General features: G+C 34.6%; 2 protein-coding genes across 2 annotated transcripts; one reads left to right on the top strand and one right to left on the bottom strand.

The window, feature by feature from the left end:
- Positions 1 to 748: 748 nt before the first annotated feature.
- Positions 749 to 10,240, top strand: LOC110457563. Its single transcript, XM_021508891.1, has 2 exons — positions 749 to 863; positions 5,539 to 10,240. Exon 2 carries the CDS (start codon positions 5,552 to 5,554, stop codon positions 8,180 to 8,182), a length of 2,631 nt encoding a protein of 876 aa, XP_021364566.1. The 5' UTR covers positions 749 to 863; positions 5,539 to 5,551; the 3' UTR covers positions 8,183 to 10,240.
- Positions 10,241 to 11,563: 1,323 nt separating this feature from the next.
- LOC110457574 (eukaryotic translation initiation factor 2 subunit 3, Y-linked-like) lies at positions 11,564 to 22,903 on the bottom strand. The gene is made up of 13 exons (XM_021508907.1): positions 22,783 to 22,903; positions 21,216 to 21,279; positions 20,785 to 20,846; positions 20,171 to 20,236; positions 19,933 to 20,054; positions 19,431 to 19,525; positions 18,924 to 19,082; positions 18,406 to 18,540; positions 17,844 to 17,938; positions 17,358 to 17,502; positions 16,715 to 16,884; positions 13,096 to 13,268; positions 11,564 to 12,315 (listed from the first exon to the last, which is right to left on the bottom strand). The coding sequence occupies exons 1-13, from the start codon at positions 22,876 to 22,878 to the stop codon at positions 12,258 to 12,260; spliced, it is 1,440 nt and encodes a 479-aa protein (XP_021364582.1). The 5' UTR covers positions 22,879 to 22,903; the 3' UTR covers positions 11,564 to 12,257.
- Positions 22,904 to 22,921: the final 18 nt, after the last annotated feature.

Genomic DNA, 22,921 nt, shown 5'->3' on the forward strand with positions numbered 1-22,921 from the left:
AACTAATGAGAAATTGAGCCATCAGCAATTAAGATTCAGGTATATATTGTACATAGTAGATAAACATTACAAATTACAGTGATGTAATTGTAAATAAGTGTACGTGAAGCACCATAAATGAAGTCATGTTTGTAAAATGAAGATAGGCATTGTAGAATAAAGCAAGATTTGTAAAAATAGGTCTGCATCGTACAGTATGGTAATGTATTATGCTATAAAGGTAATGTATCAATAAGATATATCTATATATGGATTCTAAGGTATATATGTGCAGTGCAAAAAAAAATGAAGTACTAATGTAGGTATCTTTATAAATTGCATTTATGCATTGTTTAAGTTTGTACTGTATACGTAAACTTAAAAACATTGCGCATCGATGTAATTATTAATACTACTTATATATGCATTGTAAATTAAGAGACAGCCATGCACTATTAAAATAAATGTTAATAAACATTGTATGAATTAAAAATGTCTAAAGGTTTTTAAATGTTAGATCACCCGTTCCTTTGATTAATACATATTTGGTAACGCATGGCTACGAAAAAGGAACAAGGTCAGGACAGACATTGCGTCATTCATATATTACATTCACAATTCACGCGAAGATGTTGTGTTGCCACGTGGTTTAAACAATATAGGGAGTTCTTCCAGTATATAATGTTGTAGTTGTTTTCTACTAACTCTTGGTGCTTAATAAGCCGATCGGAAATTCCTAGTGTTTAAAAATAGATACACTCCCTTAGCGTATTAATAAGTATGGCTTCCAGTGTGGTTAGGCCTACCTTCTATAGCCAGATAAACAGACATGATCTGCCACTATAGACAGAAGATATTGGTATACAGACTATCTTGTATTTAAGGTAAATATCATTTGATGTTATGTTTTGTGTAACTCGCTTTCAAGCATTGTTAGGGTTGATCCTCCGACTGCAATGAATATCTTAATATAGGTATGCGTCAGTTGTGCATGATCATTGCTATTTTACCAACATTGCATATAGTTAATACGACACAATATTAAATAAAAAAAGACGGGTATCTTTCTTAGTTGTGAAATACCGTGTTATTTAAATCCTATAGCACAAACATACAAGATATAATAAACCGGTTATATGTAAATATAGGTCAGTGATCAATTGAGTTACATATCTGTGTTAGGGGGAAGGGCCTACTGCAGATAAAAATAGTCGTAGTCCAATGTTAGTGGTAGAGTGCGGTACCATCGTATATCAATTATACATGTGATTTATATTACAATTCAGTTTTAGTTTTATGATAAGCAAACATTAGATTTAAAAATGATACTATTTGATGTATTTCAATGAAAACTTTCTTAATCCAAACAAATATCGATATTGTGTAATACGTCTGGAGATGATGAGCGATGCTTGTATGTAGACGGGTTGCATCACGCTCTCCTTGACGTTGTTAATATGAACCGACATATCATGTCAGTAAGTCACTCTAATTCTCTGACGCTCCATAACCATTTACTATTGGCAATAGTGGCAGGAAGGTAAGGTATCCCAGCAAAGAGAGAATATCCTTGCCAATTCTGATGTGTGTAAGCAGGAATTATAGTTATATTTTACAGATTAAAGCAATATACCAATCTGAATTAAATTACTGAAATAAATGGGGACAGTATGAATTCCATACACAAGGAATACGTACAACCGGCCTCCACACTTAACTGCTCCATAGCGATATATGTGACAATCAAGTTGTATGCTTAGACCTTTTTTGATGTACAGTGTATGTAGGTAGTGATATTGGAAATTTTATGAATTAATATTCATAACACGCCACACACCAATGATGGTATACTAGAAGGGTGGAAAGTTTTGGTAGTTTACAAACAGGATCCTACCTTATTTTCTAACAGCAAAGATCACATTTCTGTGTTTGGTATAATATAACAGATGTAACAGAATATTCTTTCTATAGCCTTCTATGTACATACAAAAAAGTCTTTTGTGACAACATTCCAGTGGCGTTTATTGGTATGAAACCGAGTTGATATCCGCGTACGGAGATTACATTTTGCGTTCATATAGAAGGATAGCGAAAGAAAATATATCACCTTTCTAACGATACCCAGCATTGTTGTACACCAAACAGAAATAATGTCTACTGCGACAATGTTAGAAGCAGTCCATGTTGCGAAATCGAGAGCTATATAGATACAAGAAACAAGATTTTGTATTTAACGTCGCATATTTCAACATTTAACATAAGCACTGTTATGCTATTCATGCGACAAACAAGGGATACAAATAAGAAATAACATGGATAAATAGCATGCAGGTAAATTCAAAGCTACATGTAGTTAAGAAATAGCAAGCAAATATCACATGATGATTAACAAGTAAAAACAATAAAGGTACAACAGCAAAACAGCACATAGGTAATCTCAGACAGGTAGCATTTGAAGTTAAATTTATAAACTGGAGGTAAATAATGATTACTAGTGTGTTACACAAGTATTACTATCTGTGGTTTAAAGCACTGTGACAGTGTGATATACAAACATGCTAATACAGCAAAGTGTAAAATTTTACCGGATATACACTTATATAGTGTGATTTAAAATAGGGACAATGATGTCAATTTAAACTACCAAAAAATTCGGGAGCTAAAAGCATTTAATTTAAAATATGCTTCGTGAGATTATATACAATCATAAAGCGTGAAGAACATAAAAGCTAAAAAGTAAAACATGATAGTAAAACAGTTAGCAAGGTACAGTGAAAGGGAGAAAACTCCATTACAGGTGACAGGGGGAAGGAAAGAAGAAGGGTTTTGGTTTGTATGGACAAACTAAATCGAAATAGACAACAGTGTGTACATGCATAGAGAGAGTCCCGTACAAGCAAGTGATTGGGCAACTCCCTCCATCTAAACTTGTCCGGACCTCCAGTTTCCCAGCATTAAGATTTGGGAGGGGTGGGGGTAGGGAAGAAGCAAAAGAAACGGGGGGGGGGGGGGAAAAAAAAAGAAAGGAAAAAAAGGAAAAGAAACAGGGCAGGGGTTCACAGTGTAAATTTGTAAATGGCCTAAAATTAAATAGGAGTATTGTAGATATATGCAATCATTGGACATTAGGAAGGAATTAAAGGGATGTTTAACAACTGTTGATCAAAATCCAAAAAATGACTAAAATATCCCCACCTATCAGGATAAGTCTAAACACACATGGTCTCATTTGTTGACAGGTCCCAGTGGACCTCTCCACCTTATACCCACGTTAGTATGTATACAGCTACCTTAGGATCATGCGGTAACACTTTGTTGTAAGGTTTTATTTGTTGACTTCAACTTTTTAATCGTTAAATAGATCACCAGATCAATTATTATAATCATGACTGAGTATTTAAACAAATCAGTTGCAAACTTTCCAATTATTGTTATTTATTGTTATTTATTACATCTGCCTCAGATCTATCCAGTTAATTGAAGATACAAAAAAACACTGATATTAAAAAGTGAGAAACATACAGAATGTATGTGGTACCATGCATATCAACATCAGCCATATAGAAGTGTACATAATATAAACAACATAGATAGGGGTAGCTATGTCATAATGTCATAATGATATTATACATTTACTTTTTTATGAGTTACAGTTATATAACAATAAACATAGTTACAGAAGTAATACAATGAAATCTGACACAAAACCTTATTACAAGTAAAGCTTGTTTTGAACACAAACAGGAATTGAAAACCTATTTTGTGAGCTTTCGAAAACATCTGTTTCATTTGTCAAGCAAAGAGTGTTAATGACCGGTGTCTCGACTTTAAGCAGCTGAAAACAAAGCACTTAGTTACAGTGTGCTGAATAAGTAAAGTTAGCTCATTTAACATCCAATAAGGGACGGAATGATTAAAAATATGGTACCCGTCCCCCTGACTGCCAGCAGTATTAGAGTGCAATTTTGCGAAATGATTTTCGACAGCTAACTTTACTGATTCGGCACACTGTGGCTTAGTTCTTTGTTTTCAGCCGTTTAGAGTCAAGACACCGGTTATTTACACTATTTGCTTGACAAAGGAACCGACGTTTTCGATAACTCGCAAAATAAGTTTCCAATTCCTGTTTGTGTACAAAACAAACTTAACCTTTATGAATCTTATTATATCACACAAATAAAGCTCTGTGATCAATCGATTGGGCATAAGAGCCGTTTGTTGTCATGTGACATACAGGGGGGAAAATAGATCAATGTAGATTTTGACATCCATAAAGGTGATAATTACAAAAAAAATGTTTAAAGTGTTGCATGATTCTATCACGATATCGTGATATGTATTACTAATGATAAAACTGTGTAATAACTTATGATTAAATCACCTTCACTCTTGTACAATTACAAATGTTGCACTAATCACATAGTTCTTCTGACAGAGGGCGTATTAACTATGATTCTGTAATATAGCAGATGCATTTGTTGAGCATCGATAAATTTATCATAAATATTCATGAGTGTGACATCTTAAAATGTTAAGTAAATGTGATAATCGGAAAACTGTAAAACTGGGTTATTTATCTCCAGAAATGTTATTTGTAATGATTAAAGATGAGACGTGTTTCCGCCTTTTCCTTGTGTTTTTAAGCAATAATGGCAGGCCTTTGTTCTGGTATTATTAAATACAGTCGAACCTCGTTATCTCGAACTCTTTTAACTAGAAGACCCCGTTTATCTCGAAGTATTTCTCCGGTCCCGGCCAAATCTCTTCTTTATCTAAGTAAATAAAACCCTGATAATTCGAACCCTGAAAAGTCGAAAAACTCGGATACCTCGAAGTAAAATATTGGTTTCAATAGTGTTAATCCAACGTAGTATCCAAATTTCATTTTGTCACTTGTTAATTCTTTGATACAAAGAAAACGCAAAAGTACGACATTTCGCCATTCCGTGTTTATAAGTAGACTAGCATGAAATCAGTAAAAAAGAATTTTCGGCTTTGAAAGTCGATCGAGAGATTTAAGAACAAAACGATAATTGCTGTTGATTGCATCGAGTTGAAGAGGTGTCAGGTGTCATATTTGGCTTTAATGAATCAATGTGTCACATGTACGATATAATTTGTTTGTGTGTTTTCATTTACAGAATCAACTATTATATATATATATATAGAAATTATATAAACAGTATATATCAAAAAGCGATCTCACCCTTCGAGTTCCCATTCTGATGGGGTGTAAGCTTACTAACCCTACTTGTAATTGTCTGTGGTAAAGGCGTATTAACTCTCATAGAAAGGTATCTGTTAACGTATGTATTCAAAACGATCTTATTGACGATTTTCTTTTGTATGAATTGTGATATTTTTTTCAAGTGAAAAGAGCTTCTTATCATGGGCCAAATTAAATCTGTCACTTTGTTTGTTCACTATCCTGGCTCATTATTAAAACATTATTTCAATAGTAATATTCTTCGAAATTTCAGAATGTCTTTGACTCTGGAAAAATATCCATAACGCCTTATTTTTCAATAAAAATTACCTACGTTTTATATTTGTCTACAGGTAGCAAGTAGTCATGGAAACTTTACAGCGACACAATCTTCGACAAAACCACATTACCTTGGTTGATGACCTTGACCCCCGTGCTATCATAGACGATTTGTTTGAAGATGAAGTCCTGACTGAGAATGATTGTGACCGTATCAAAGCTTGTAATACAAGGAAAGAGCAATGTCGTTTACTGCTTACATTGCTCCCAACACGTGGTCCAGCAGCGTATGGCTCGTTCCTGAAATCTTTGACCGTGAACCACGACCATTTGGCAAATTTACTGAAATGTTCGGTGCAGCATATGAAAAAAGGGAGTGAGTGTAGCCAGGTAGAATATGGCAACATGCCGCCTGTGTATTCGTATATAGCTGGTGACTCTAGGAAATGCAGCGAAACAGAAACGCAAGTAGATGCTGCTGACCTTATTAAAGGTGATCTTGTCGAAGCGTGTTCCAAATGCAGTCCAGACATTCCAAAATTCGCGTTTCCGCAATTAGAGGTCGTTATCAAAAACAATTGTTGTCTTATTCTTGAAAATGTAGAGGCGAAAGATCTGTTAGACATACATTATCAAGAGTATGTGTTTGGAGACGAGGAGTGTGAAAGAATCAAGAGCGGGAAAACACGTTCAGAAAGATGCATCATCTTCATTTCGGAACTGTCGAAGCGCACTAGTAATAAGGTCATGTCAGTATTCACCAGATCGTTAGAGAAAAAGTATGGATATATTATCAAGGAAATAAAGAAAACGTCATTCTGTGCAACTAGTAACGTACTATCAACACCAACCGTAGCCGACATTCACCAACCAATCGATGCCGAATTCCCGAGATCAATTGGCGATGTCATTAGACGACCAATTCTCGCTGAGGTACTTCATAGAGGAATCACAGCTTGTGTGGCATACCCTGGGAAGCTAAGCTCCTCCGTTGATTGTCAACCTCAGTCTTTACATTTCAATGACAAACAGCTTGAAAGCATCAATTCCACTCAGTATGGAGATACGCTAGCCGATGACGACAATCATTCTTTACCTAAGGAGCAAACAAGTCCTTTTGATCGATTCAAATCACTCACAAACGTATCACCACCTAAATCATCCTTCAAATTCTCTCAGGAACGTCACAAGGATTCTGAAGACGTAGAATGGATGGTACGACGAAATCGTCATTTGAAAAGGGAGCGCAAGTTGTTTGACAGAAGGTCCCAACAAGTGTTTCCTGGATATGAAGACAACGTTCCTGATAACAGATTGCATGGTTCCTGTCCAACAGTGCTCGTTAACGAGACAAAAACTAACGTATGCCTCCAAAAACAGTCTTTCGAAACAGATTGGAAAGAGGAGGAAACCGATGAAACACACGCGGCATTGGTTGGTGATGTAGACAATGCACCGTGTCGACGTAAACGCGAACAAATACGCAGCGTCTCCGAACATCAGCCGTCCACTTCTAAAAGTCTTCGCACCGACTTCTTCTCCAATAAAGGGACAGAAAACATTCAAATGGACAATAAATTGTCCGATAACGTATATCCTATCACTACCAATTCCTATAATTGCCGTAGAAAAGCATCGGAAAGTCCAAAACAGCAATCAGAATCCGAAAAACGGCGAGATTTACCGAACCTATCTAATCTGTCGGCGTTAACCTGCAACCCAGGATCAATGGAACCGCACGAGTTGAGGACAAGGCGTCTAGAGGTTGCGTTCAATGCCCTCAGCACAATGATCAATCAAGGTCATTTCGAGAAGTTTGAAAGGTTTTCAGTGAACATCAAGCTCAAGTACGTCCACGACTTCGACATGATGTGCATATTAGACTACCTCCACGCCAGTCGTGATCTTTTCATCGCTGACGTAGACTCTGCCAAAAAACACATCAACACAGGCTTACAACGAGTTGCAAAGACGAGCAATCCAAAATACTTCACACTTGAACTGTTCTCGGCGCAAACGAGAATGTACCTATCTCAAAAAAAGCTACAAAAACTTGAAAACACGCTCGCCGATGCAAAGATGATTATCGAAACAGATCCTGTGGGATGTTCCGGTAGAGCAGCGGGTTGGCTGTACATGAATGACGTAAGAGACATTTCATGTCAACTAGTCATGCTCAACGTTCACCGACCCAATTACACTGCTGTATACAAGTATCTTCATGGTAAAGCCGTGAACAGTTGTAAAAGGGCTCTGGACAATTTCAATCGTGACGGAGGAAAGGACGGGCCATTTGGAATCGGGTTTGCGTTATGTCGTTTAGCAATTCTGTTATTAAGGTGTGGGGATAACGGGCTAACGATGGACGTGCAACAACCAGACATTGATGATATAGAAATGGCGGGAAACTACCTCCGCCAGTTAGAGGACTCTGATATCGCCATACCAAAGATCCTGGAGGTTCACTACCTTATTGCCAAGTGTGATCTCCAGTACCGCAGGAGTAACTCGGTCAGGGCTCTAGAGCACGCAGAAGCGGCATACAGACTCGCCACGGAAATCAACATGCTGGAATTCACTGAACATGCTCACAACAGAGGGGTTTTCCTAAGGTCAATGCCTGTATTTAGCAAGGCGGTGGGTGAAGAGGAAGTATCACGGATACTGTTTGATGATTCTGCCGACAGCTTCGATGAATCTGCTGAAGAATACCCATGAACAATATAGTATGTTATTGACATTTTAGAATTAAATTATGTCTCTGAGGGGCCGTATACTGGTATGGTCGTCCGTTAAACATGTCGTTTCCATGCACTAACTTTCCTACATATGATGGAATTTCATGATACTTAGTCAGCATATTTACCTTAGGCTAATTTTAGACTAACAGATTGTACACGTATTCATATCTCAATAGCACATCCCTAAATATGAAACCTCATAAGACAGACGCCATGAAAGATAGTTATATGTCTCTTTTCATAGCTAATTTGTATGGCTATCCATGACTGTAGAATTCTATTTATCATACTTATGTCACCAAGACGCCAATGACCAACTGTTTTGAACACATAAGGAAGGGTGAGTACAATGTCCTATAAGTATGCGACCTTCTTTATTCGTTCTTCCGTAGACGGGTCGTATTATGATGTGACCTTGATCTGTCTGTCTGTTTAACCTTTTTTTCACGTAATAATTTTCCAAAATATCGTTCGATTTGAATGAAATTTGGCCAGCAACTTTAATGTATAAAGACTAAAGCACATTACACTTTCAGTGAACTCTGTTCATAGCTTATGAACATTTTTCTTCGGCTTGGTTCATTCATTTCACGCTCTATGGAACTGTAGTGTTGAGACGTCATACATACAAGGTCATAAATCACGGTCACAAGTCAAACGACTATCATTGGAGCTATTGTTATAACTGTATACATGTGCACCATGTCAATCTTTATCAACATATAAATTCACTAAGCTCCGGGGTATCCTTTGTATACCAAATTGTTTTGTCTCTGTATCTGCCTTATTATGACTGCTGATGAGCGCGTCGCGCGCCCTCATGCTCTTGTTACGGGTTTGCTATACATACTATATGTATTCCTAGATTTAACATGTCTACTTTTTAACTGAAGAATACTCAAAAGAGGTATACATACTTTGTATATCTGTAAAATGACAATCAATATGTTTCGAATGCATAGCGTGTAATATGATGGTTTGTTTTGTTATTTTGTTTTGCTTTGAGATATATATTATGAATTTCTTTTGTTTGTTGATTTTTTAACATTTTTGAAGGATATGAGAGTGAATTCCTGATTGAAAAAAAAAACACAAAAAAACCCCAATTAAATGTCTAATATTGGAACAAAACAGATACGAGTTCTGCATAAAAACAAGGAAGCTATACCCAAATGTTTTGTCTTTGTATCTGCCTTATTATGACTGCTGATGAGCGCGTCGCGCGCCCTCATGCTCTTGTTACGGGTTTGCCATACATACTACATGTATTCCTAGATTTAACATGTCTACTTTTTAACTAAAGAATACTCAAAAGAGGTATAAATACTCGGTATATCTGTAAAATGACAATCAGTATGTTTCGAATGCATAGCGTGTAATAAGATCGTTTGTTTTGCTTTGATATATATATTATGAATTTCTTTTGTTTGTTGATTTTTTTAACATTTTTGAAGAATATGGGAGTGAATTCCTGATTAAAAAAAGCAAAAAAAACCCAATAAAATGTCTAATATTGGAACAAAGCAGATACGAGTTCTGCATAAAAACAAGGAAGCTCTCGTTTTTGTCCTAAGGCAATCATGTTCACGACATTTTGCCCATGAATTGGTATCTTTCATTTTATTGTCTCATTTTTTTTCTCCTTTTTAATTAATAAGTTATATTATACCATGCCTGAAAGATGCGTTCTCGCAGAATGTCGAAAACTCATATGAACTTGATTCCTATAAGATGTACCGTACAGTGCATCATAATCGCTGTGGCAGCGTACTGTGTTAAACTCTTCAGGACTGCGGACTGCACGGTAAAGTGTAAGTTTTGAGCGGCAAACATGGTCGAAGATCTGAACAACATGTATAAACTTGTGTTTGCATAATGGATGAATGTCAATGCAACATTTTGATATGAATACATGACTTCCTCTTATTACGTTTTTTCTGTCAAAAGGTTTGTTATGCATCTTTCTTTTAATCATTTTCACTATGCATAGAATACATTTTTAACAAACTTTTTACGAAATGGCGGAACAGACATTTTTGAGGAAACAACATCATGTTTTCATCGATTATCAGTTCCGTCAGGCGGCAAAAGTCATCGAAACAATTCGGGAAGTTTCTCCATAAGTTGAATTTGAGTCACGTCAAAATTGGGCCCAGATTACCCAAAAAGTTCAACTGATACACACCATTTTCCCCATCCCATAAATCTTTTAAAGACGACTGCCAAAAGCTGAGATCAGTTTTTTCTATCTTTCTAAAAGGTTAGCATAATTTGAATAAAATTGTTGCAAGTCAGAAGGGTTATAATGGATAGATTTAGCCTCTTGCACCTGTACTTGAAAGGTCAAAGAGTTTGAGTGCGAATGAAGGCAAACTACAGAGGATGCTTCTGTGGTAGGGAAGCTTCATTATGACTCTGGATATATACTGTCTGTAACTTTGAGAAACATATGCAAACCGATTAGTGAAGAGTCTGTCGACCATACTATCTACATGTACTAGTCTTTACCCGTCTGCCTGTATCCCAGGACTGCTACCTGTATTACACCATGTTTTGGCGATTTGTTTTGAAGTTTCCCCCCCACTTACATGTTAAACAAACATGACAGTACTGTCTTTAAGTTGGATCGTAAGAATTGACGTTGGATCGACACTGTCATCACAAAGTTCACGGCAGTGATGACAGGATGGTGTCAATTTCTGAATTATAAAGCACGTGAGCTGTTTTATTACCAAGTTACTCAAGACAGGTTTGCTATTCCCTAGCTAAAATGGGAATGCAGCTGTGAAGTATGGAATGATGCTGAAAAAATACTTCTATCCGAGGAACAAAACTTTCAAATCGTCAAAGCTGATGCTTTGTAAGATTGCTTTACACATTACTTCTTTTTAAACTATGCAGGCAAAAAAAAAATGACACAAGTATAGGAGAAATTTTGATTAATACATAACTGCTTTTAATAAGCAAATGTGATGACAATAGGTTATTTATACATTAGTTTTTAAGACTTCGAAATAGTGATATCACTTTTTTGTCACACACATGAAAACAGTCCTTGGAAAACAGTTTACAGGATATTGATGCATCTTTTAATACATTTAGAAATTGCTAACACTTTGAGGAATATAGTGCATCAAATATGACATGTATACACAATTTTTCAGCATTGAAGTAATATGTAGTACTTGGTCAGAATCGATCACTAATGCTCACTTTTCTAAACAAAAAGTTGCTGTAAAAAGTAACTTTTTAGGTAAGTTGATTTAAGGTTGCCAGGAAAAAGTCCATTAAAGTATACTTCTGATTGAATCCACTGCTACAATCAACACTAACGAATAAATATAACAAAACAAAGTGAGCATGGATAATAAATTATTTATTGTTTTCCCTGGAGTTACTGGGCATGTTGCTTTTATGAACTTAACATTTTTCTGTTGTTTTGATAGCACTTTTATGCTCTAAAAATGTGTCTTGAACAGAAAGTAATACAGTAATAGTTCTACATGTATGATCATTCGAAAATTCATCTCAAAGTTTACAATACAGTTATAATTCTACAAGTTTAATAGCAATATCAATTAATTTGCACATAAGATATTTAAAACAAGAAGGTCCCACCTCAGAGAAAATTTGATTCAATAATGCAGTTGCCTCAGGTTTAAAAGGAAAAATCTGCCAATGTAAATAGGTCACATGAATCCACAATGTTTTCTAAGAGTTCAGTAAGGGCAAATTTAATCTAAGATTGCATGCAACTGCAGTTTATCAGTTTGGATATTACGCATATGAACCTTTGATTCATTGCGGACTCCTCCATGAATGGTGGTGTTACATAATCACTTATTGAATTTATGTGTTTCTACTGATACACAGTCATACAACAATATGGATCCTTTATGAATGGTGTATGAGTATGCTGGTCATGCTTAGACTTCACTCGTATAGAAGTATCCATGAGTATGCACCATCCTTTTGGATCACAGGGCGTTTTTTTCAGCATCATTTCAATTAATAAGAATGTCCTCATTTTCATATTGTGTAGTCGTAACCATCTAGGACTTCTGTGGTGTGACCTTGACACCCTGTCGAATCTGACCCCAGCCAATCAACCTGAAAGTTTAGTGTAAATCATTAATATTTATTTACCATCAGATTTCCTTTGATAACACAGCAACCAATGGATAGACACACTATATGAACTGAATGGTGCATATCAAATGTTCATATTGGTACACTGTGCGGTGGCAGGAAAATGAAGCACAAGGCATAACCCCTGTATTTAAATATGGACACCATGTATGTAAATGGAAAAGCCCATCACAAAAGAATAAAATAGATATTGCTGTCCTAAATGTAACACTTAGGCTATTTCAACTTCTCCCTCTTATCAGACCTTCTTATGAACTGTTCACTGATTAAGAGATCCCTAGTTATGGTGTAGGATACAGAACTATTAACCCGGAGGGTCAATGGGCTTTTTGTCCAGGACAGAAATTTCTATTTGTATACCATAATATTTTTTTATTTTTTTTGTCACATATTTCATGACCTGTCAATGGTGGTGTGGTACATTCGGCTCACCATTACAACATAAAATATGTTTTATAGAAGAACTGTCAAGAGAAACTAATCACTCCTGTACAATGTCAAGAAAGAAATCTCAACACCTCGAATATGATTTTTGGTGCTGAGAACTTCGCAAAGCCTTGTGCCAAACCTAAAAACCATCGGCTTGAGATTTTTCTGTCTATATCACATAGGGATTCTGTAAGTCTCCAGTGTGAGAATAACATGGTACATCTGTAAAGGTACATTATATCACATAGGGATTCTGTAAGTCACCAGTGTGAGAATAACATGGTAAATCTGTAAAGGTACATTGTTTCTCACCTCCAGTGTTTTTCCACTCTTCTGCTGAGAGCGATTTTCTCTCCTATTTCTGTACAAACAGGGTTAGTTAATCCAATCTTAGCCAAATCAGCTTTCACAGCCAGCACTCTGCCACCCGTTGACAATGAACCAATGTTTACCATCAAAATCTCATTCTTCGACAACTTTTGCACCTGAAATTAAAATTTCATCTTTTTATAATTTCTCATGGATTGTTACTGACAGAGTAAAAGCATCTGTGTACCTTTTTGTTTTACAAGTGAGGATGTTCTTTGATCTTATGACTAGCAAGTAAAAGAGAAATAACAAAAGAGTTTTCTGGTTTCTGACATCTGTCTACCAAGCTAAAAATGTGGGAGAGGGTAACAGGAAGAACCTACTTCTGAAATTTGATAAAGTGTATGACTAGTTGAGAAAAAGTGGTTAACTTCAATTTTTTCTCCTCAATTAAGCTAAAAATGAAACCTGCTCAGTTGAGAACCAAGTTGAGTTTAAATAGGACTTCACAGAAGATCCCTCAAGTATTTTCTTAGATTTTTTTTTAGCAAATTTTAACTGTCAAATTCTAAGATGGCCACCAAGATGCCAATTTGTTATATTAAAGTTCAGTTTCAAAATTGAACATACTCAAGTAAAAGACCATACCTTCTTGTGAAATTTAATAATGTTACAATCTTCAAGTGTCATAATCCAATATGGCCACCTGAAAGCCTTTTTGTTCTTGCCATCGGTCTCAAAATATAACATGAACAACTAACAACCAGGGGTAACATACATAAAAAATGGAGTAAGATCTGTTCAGCACTTCTTGAAATATAGCAATAAGAAATGTTTAAGGATAGAAAACACCTGGCCCCGGAATCTTGAAACTTCTTAAACCCATTCTTAGTGCTTAACTTTAAGCATATACTTAAAACAGTGTATCTCAAAGGTTCTTAGGTATGCATTCTCAAATTTTAAGTTGAGAACGGGCTCAATATTTGAGAATGGTAAGGAGCATGCTTCAATATTTAAGAACGTCCTTAAATACACAAAATGGCCAACTGTAATTGTCTGATCAGTCATGAAATTCAACCGCTAAAAACGAGTAAGGAGATGAAAGGCACAGTGTTTATAGTTGTTTTTCATTTATTTATTTATTCATAATTAGCCAACACTTCTGATATAATTAGAAAACCAGCATTTGGGGACATTCAATACAGTCTTCTATCACAGGATGTCCATAAAATCAGACATTGGCAAATAACTAATATGGCCTATTTGGTTATGGGGAAAAGGAAAATTTTACCAGAGGATTTGGGTCAGGTTCTGACCCCACCCAAGTTAAATTTTCATATCGCGAATACATGCATAATGATAGGCACCTTTCCTCTCTTACCCAGAATCTTGGTAAAGGAAATGTTATAAATGCAACAATTAATGTCATAGCATTTCTTATTACATTAACAATCTAGTTACAACCTGTTAATCTCGTTCCACGCATTTAAAACTAGGTCATTGCTTTGTTAATGAGAGAAGCATTACATAAATTGTAGTTATTGTTGTTAATTGTTTGATTACCGAACTGGCTGATTAACCAGTTACTCGGTCAGAAGATTTTTCAAGTAACCGGTTAGTAAAGAGCTGTGGCGGGTTGCTATGCCTATTTCCCCAAATCTATGACCCGCTATAGTGTGCGCGTGCAACCGTGCACTATTATGACGCGTACTCAGGTATTTCTTCTATACAGGTAGCTCTATCGGAATTCCATATCTAAGAATAGATTATTGTAAACAGACGAATTTAAGGTCATGGCTATTAATACATGCGTTTCACGAAAAAGACTCAACAAAATGCTTATTTCGCATTATGCTGTATAAAACACAAGATTGTACAATCATTACCAAGTTTGAAAGGATTTAATTATCATTGCTATTGTCTACGTCTTGTTTTCTTAAAAAGCACGCATCTTGAATTTGTTCCTGTACCTTGGAATGGCAAAATTACATATAGTTTTCGAATAGCATATTTTGTATTTTGGCATCATTTGTTCACGTTAAGGTAATAAATAAAAATACTAGTGCCAATTGGAGAGTAAAACAATTTATAAAACAAAGCGTAGCTGTACTGTACATGCGTACAGGGATTTGTTGACATGATCCCATAAAAGGTAAATCAATAGGTATGTTATTAAAATATCAATAAAATGTTCCGTTGATTTGAAAACTATTTTTCAATTTAGTAAGGAAAATGATCACTTGCCTAAATATTAAAAAAGAGAGAAGAAAAAAGTGTATCTGAATGTGAATTCGAACCTACACCGTTCATATTTCTGGTCACAAGCTTATAACTGCGTTACACATAAGGCTACTCCGGACATTGACGAACATGGAAATACAAACTCCTTTAAGACAAGAAACATCTGTCGCAGTTTTGAAAACTTGATCAACCCTGTTTTTCAATATTTTGAGCACTTTCCCAAAGGAGGACCACTTTACCGTCATACGATATGTTTTTGCATATTACATCACGAAATCAAAAACATTATTTCAAAGCTATTCCTCGGATGGGAAAGTATTAAAAGCATTTTTTAAAGTCGATGAAACCCCATCACTTTCATAAATATAGTGAATATGGCTATATTTGCAGTATTATATTAACAATACTGAATATCTCAACAGTCCAAAAATTCATATTCAACTGGTTTAATATCTATTCCATGCATTTTCGCTTTTTAAAAATATTTACTCATCAATATTTTTCGGTTTTCAAAAATGCCGACTTCGGGAAATACAGGCAGTTTTCCGCCCATACCTCTTTGTCTGGTTTGACAACCCTAATTTTAACATTATAGTGAACACGTTAAAATGAGTTTGTTTCTTCAAATTTAACCCAATAGGCATTTTCATTTAAAGTGTGAAACCTTTTTTATCCCCTCCCGCGGGGAGTGGTGGTGGTGTAATGGGTAAGGGGGTGTTTTGTTCCGTGCGTACATATTTATCACCCTTTTTCATCGCTCTATTGCATTCATATCTGAACATATGAAGCTGTACCTTTGTATAGAAAAGTTTCCAGTCATGGTTCTAATGAATCGTCATAAATAAATAAATAAATTTATTCAGTTTAGGATAATTTTTCAATATTTTCTTTTAATATCTAGTATTCAATAATATGTCTGTCATAACAACAAAAATGGTGTCATCTGTTTTTTAATATCCAATTTAGCTTGAAAACTTAATTATGGTTTTCAATGCACTGCAAAAGAAGTGCGGGATTATCTATCCTAGTTAATTCCCGAAGTATTTCATACACTGATATTACCTTTTTTCATTAAAGAGCTCCAAATAGGGCCCCTTATGTATCAACAAACACATTCTTAGTTAAGTACGTTCTCAAATGTTTAAGAATGCCTTCGCGATACATTAATTTGAGAAATTCTCAGCTAAGTACGTACTTAGCTTAAGAATAGAAAGTTAAGAATTAAGAAGTTTCGAGATTCCGGGGCCAGACAGATAACAGCTAGTGGACGATAAACAGATGAACCATGGAAGATGGACTAGAAAAACATTTTGTAATATTTTAAGACAGTGAAGGCATCATTTTCCTTCTTTTCATTCCAGAATAACAACTACAAGCCTACCTTTGCCCCCTTCTTGTCCCCCTCCATTTTCACTCCCAACAAACGTCTCAACAAAAAGAAGGAGATGGTGAGTTCTGTGTAGATGTCTGGCAGGGCACCAACTGCTCCTAGTACACATCCAACCATACGGTCAGCTCGGCACAACATGGGGTCAATCTTTGTGCCAACACCTATAAGATACCAGCAGTTTTAGGAATACCAGGGTTAAAATAGGAGACATTAAATACTCCCGTATTCATGGAAATAGTTGAAAGACTAGGAAATGACATGTGATGTGGATAAGCCATCCTTATCACTTTCAGAGGTGAAATAATTGAACCCAAATAACCCAAGCATGTTAATAACATAAAAATTAAAAGTTTAGAATTATCCTATAATGATTCTTTTTTTATTCCATCAATATTCCTTTCGCAATGACAATGATTTAAGTACTAAATTAACATGTTAAACTGGGCAGATATTTCACATTCAAGTATAAGACGTAATCTGAGTAAAGGGTATTAATTCATCTCTGTATCATAGAACCACACACAAAGCTACTCAAAAATTTCTCCAAAATTGTCTTTAACGCTGTAAGGGATACAAGCGATACAAGCGATATCTAATAATTAAGTGCGAGCTTGAAACCATGCTGTTTAGTTACCGATCAATCCACCAGGTACAGCATACTGAAGGTCATTCTGCTCTGCAAAACATGACAAAATTCTAGAGAATATAGGTGTACACGTTAGTTTTCCATCCTGATCTTTAGACACAGTTCCGGGTCGGACTTCAATCTCCTGGCCAACCTGAGAAGAAAAGAAGCGTTGAGATAAAAGGGAATGTGTTATACCAATCATTAAATCATTAAATGTTTTACACACGTATATCAAAATCATTTAATGAATGAACCTAGTTTGAATAGTGTATGAAAAATTATCAAACACTTCTAAAGATATTTTCTGTGGTACTTTTTAATACTGAAAAATTGCCATGAAAATGTTTTTATAAGTGTCTGTAGATAATAATTCCCACACAAAATTCTGGAAAAAGAACCAAATTGTCATCAAAGTTCACAATTTAACTTTAAACCCATTGTATCCTTTCATTATAAACAACCTTTCATTATACACAAGGATTGACTAAATACCTTGAGGACTCCTTTCAGGATACTTCCACCTGCCACGCCTCCTTTTAGATCATCAACCTCACTTCCTGGTTTGTTGACATCAAATGATCGGATAACTGTAAAATGAATTTAAAAAAAAACATTTAACACAGATTAGCACCAGGAAAGTACTTAATAAGCAAACACAGAGATGTCAGTCTCTCATTACATAAGAGATACACATTTCTGTTTAACTTCAGATTTTTGCACATTTGAACAATTGTGAATGATCATTCTATTAAATAAGTATGAAATCAGAAAAATAACTCTTCATGAAGAATCACATGATAAAAGAATTTGCATGTCAATGTAAAATCTATTGAAGTATTGCAGTCAAAGGTATGTATAATGTATTTGATATAATCTTTTAGAACACAACCTGACATTTACAATAATCAAAATCTGGGTCTAGATATAAAGAATTATCCACTTTTGATTGCACAACGTTAATTTCAATATAGCTGCCACATTTCTTTTATATTACAGTCCTAAGATTGTGTACATCCTGGACCCAAACTTGCAACTTCAAGTCTAATGTAGTTACCTATAAGTCTGGGCTCTGATGTGAAGTCTCGGAGAGGCACAGGAATCTTTTTAACAATATATTCACAGATAACATCTATGTTGTACTTCAGCTGGGCTGATATGGGTATGATTGGTGCACCCTCTGCTATCGTACCTAAAGCAACAAAATAAGTATATTAAAATTGACTGTTTTGGATTTTTTTAATTTTTTATTATTTAATTTAAAAGACTATTATTTGTTTTGGTCAGTCATAAATTCCCACTACATATAACCTGACAATAGTGAAAATATAAACTTTCATTGTTTCACCGGAATACGTATTTGTCAATATCGGTATCAGCTGACTTGGTATTTCTATTGATTAAATTAATTAGATAAAGTTTAGATTTAACTTTTAAAAAGGAAAAAAAAACTACAATCCAATATTTGAAAATATTCAAATGGTAAAGAAAGTACTTTTAATACCAAGACATGAAATTAGATTAATCATAAAAATGGTGTTTGTAAAACTATATAGTAGTAAAAGACAGCCCTACCTTTGACAAATGATAGAATCTGTTCATACTGTTCCTTAGCTTGACTTTCTTTCACCAGATCGATCTTGTTTTGTAAAATAAGGATGTGTTTTAACTTCATGATTTCAACAGCTGCCAAATGTTCCGAGGTTTGGGGTTGGGGACACGATTCATTTCCAGCTGTGCAGGGGAAACAAAGAACAAAATATTACACATAAAACCAATATTACAATATGCATTGCATAAAATCTATTTTGTGACCAAACAAGCAGTTCAACAAATGGGTGGTATCCATGTAATCTGGAAATCCTGAAAAACAGATAATCCTAATCAAATTTAGTGATTGGAGTTAAACACAAATCACAGACATACTGTACGAGGTAAAATATGCTGCTTACATTCAACGTACAAAATTAATATTGTCTCTACTATCATGATCTGTTTGACCTTAACAAGAATAAAATGTATAAATAAAGCTTTAAGTTTTGATTGTCAAGCTTATTACTAAATAGATGTTTTAAAGCATACCAATTAAAAGAAGAGCAGCATCCATGACAGCTGCTCCGTTCAACATGGTAGCCATAAGAATGTCGTGACCAGGGCAATCCACAAATGATACATGTCTGTAAAGAAATAAGAAAATAAAATTTCTGTGCTCAGATCTAGAGGTACAGGTGTTATAACATTCATAAAAACACAAAAATATATAGATAGGTAAAACAGTGTTCATAATAAGTTAACATTTCTGAGAACTGACAGAAACACAAAAGATCTTTACCTTAGATACCACAATTAAAACAATTCCAACATTGTTTTTTCAAAAATAACGTAAAAGTTAGGCAACACATTGAAAAAAAACCCAAAAAAACATTGACTAATGTAGATACTCTAGAAAATGGGTATACAATTCTTGTAGAGATTATTGGATTTTTCACTAATTTCTATCAGTTGTCCTGGCTGTCTGTTTGCTTCAGAAAGAAAATACTATCTAGTTATTACATAAGAGCTGTACAGTCAATGAAAGTCTTACCTCAAAACTTTGAATTTTCCAGGACATCCTAATCTGTCACAAGGGAAAACATCTTCCTTTGAGCTGCCACATGACCTGTAGCAGCCTGGGCGGGGACAAGCATTGTTGTCACATTTGTAAATCTGAAATACATAAATTTTCAGTTGAAAAAAAAATGTGCAAAACTGTAGAGGCCTCTTGTCCTCTTCACAAAATATTTAGGGAGATATTGGTAAAAATAAAATAAATATGTAATTACCTTAGCATTGGCATATCCCAATTTAATTGTGATATTTCTTTCCAATTCATTCTTGAATCGAACAGTCTGAAAGAGAAAGACTGACAGTCAATATTACAGCAACAAAAGTTCATTTCACATCAGTACCCATCATCAATTGTTGAATAGACTTCAGAACAACAGGCGTTGTCCGACCAAAAGGACATTCTCATAGCAAAGCCAATAACAACACTTTGGAGATTCAAATATTACAAATCCTGTCTGAAAACTTTGCCAAGGACTGTTGTACATTGTGCCTTTTAAATACATACTGGGTTTCACAAACAATTTTATTTGCCATAAGCTATTTTTGCAACTAGTTATCGTTGATTGCTACTGGATGCATGTATGTTTTTTGTTCCAATAAGGAACCCCATCCCTCATAGCAAATAGTGTTTTTTCACCATTTTTGTTTCTGTTTACCAAATTATTTCTGTATTAAATGATGCCGACTAAAATTAAAATTTAATAGCATTAAGTAAATTTCCTTTTTTAGAAGTGCATGTTTTCCAATTACTTTTAACCTTATTACACCTTACATTTTCCAACAATTGTTTTTATATTGAACCTCTCAGAAGAATAACTTTTCCACAAACCTGTACACCAGATATGGCTTTTACTACTGTTGATTTTCCATGGGCCACATGACCAATAGTGCCTGCAAAAGTAAGTAAATGGTTACATCATTCACAGATAATCTCATGCGAGATATCATTAAATATGATATGTTATAAAAACATTATAGAATCAAAACAACTATTTCAGCTTGGCTGTATGGTTCTACCTACTTGATTACTAGTTTTATAATATTTATTCAAAGTAAAGTAAAATACTCCATACTGATGCAGAATAAACAAGGTACTGTAACGGTTTCATCAGATTTGAAATGTTGATGTACTGTCAGTCAGATGTACATCAGTAATGGTTGCTTTCACAAACATAGTATCAAGAATCTGAAGCACTATCGTCAAAGGAAAGAATTGTAAAAAAAGAATGATTTATGCTATTTACAAAAATAACTACTTACCTATATTGATTGTAGCTTGACGACTGATCACATCAAGTGTCAGTGGTGTTAGCTTTTCGATTTGCTGAAAGTCCAAGTAATAAAACTTATTGAACATCTTTGCAAATACGTATAGACATTCCAAAAACAAAGAAAGGAAAAATTGCACTATTATAATATGATCAAACATCACCATCAGAGGCCTTTAACATTTTAATTGTCCTTTTAATGGAATAAACCACTATTATCTTACACTGCATTCTTTATCTCAATTCATATCTCATTCTTTCTTCTTCATACTTGAATTTTGGAAATTGAGATAATCCAATTAATACAATAAACATTTTCGGACTCTGATGATGGAATGTAACATAATGTAACATGTAATTATTGAAATTGTTGCATATACACATGATTTTTTACTAAAAATATTAAATCCAACACATGTATTAAAAAGTAGTCACAAAATATGCTGTACAGCAAAATACATAAAATAGAACCTTCCTGGGTTAAAATGTAAAAGACACAATACCAGTTATTCATAAATAACAAATAATGCTCACCACTTTAACTTCTGTCATATCTCAAAATAGTGTAATGCATAAAAAACATTACAAATCAACATAAAAATATGTGTACAATATATACATTAGTATTTAAAATAGTATATAAAAACACATTTAAAACAGTATCTTCCTGTAGTTTCAGAATATTTTTGAACATTCGCTACGATATCCAAAGATGCCTGTAGTTAAATATGATACTGCACAAAAGGATTGTTGCATCAGTTTTATTAATCAGGGGTTATTTTTAAATGTAGTAGAAATAGAATGATGAAAAGAACACACATATGATGAAACCAAATGTATGGCGAAGGGAATACATAACTACATGTACTACTCTTCATAAATTACCAATCATACACTTACATTGTCGTGTCAAATCTTTGTATATTTTTTGTTAAATGAAGCAATCAGATTTCAACTTTACTAATTTAAGAGAATCTGAAGTAGGCTATACTAAAACCAATACATTTCTTGGTTTACAATGTTCAATCATGTACTGGTTATATATATGTGTAATGAAAAATATCACTTGAATAAAACATTGCATTTCGAGTCGACACCTGAAAACTCAAACTGATTTGAATATTCTCCTGTCTGACTTTTCTGACGTATTCTTAGGCTTGGTCTTTGTATAAAGTTTGATAAAAATATGTTTGGAAATGAATTGATACAGCAATGAGATTATCATCCATTTAAAGTCATTTCGACCACTGTGGCATTATCGGCTTTGTTAGGTATTTTAACAAGAGTATTGGTTTATTGTACACGATACTTTACTCAAATGACTACAAATGTATCATAGCATTGTGGGTGCGAAACCGTTAAAACACAATAGTCGAATCATGGTAGGTGTATGGAAGATACCGGTTGATAAGTTCGAATGGACGAACTGACCTGCTTCTGTCATAACCCCCGAAGTCACCATATTTTATTACTTCAGGTTGGCTACGATACTACCCCGTCCGGCAATTTAAAAATATAATTGATCCATGCAAGAAATGAAGCTGAACACAAATACTAACTAAAGTCTTCAAATCTTGTTTAGATAAGTGTGGTTGAAGATTTTTCACTTCTTTTGCTTCGTCTTCGGCTGCCATGCTGTCTGATGCAAGCCGCATTTTCTTGAATGAACAAATCTTCGGAACTCTTAATCCATATGGA

This window comes from Mizuhopecten yessoensis, unplaced genomic scaffold, assembly GCF_002113885.1.
Source record: "Mizuhopecten yessoensis strain PY_sf001 unplaced genomic scaffold, ASM211388v2 scaffold9253, whole genome shotgun sequence".
Lineage (NCBI taxonomy): Eukaryota > Metazoa > Mollusca > Bivalvia > Pectinida > Pectinidae > Mizuhopecten > Mizuhopecten yessoensis.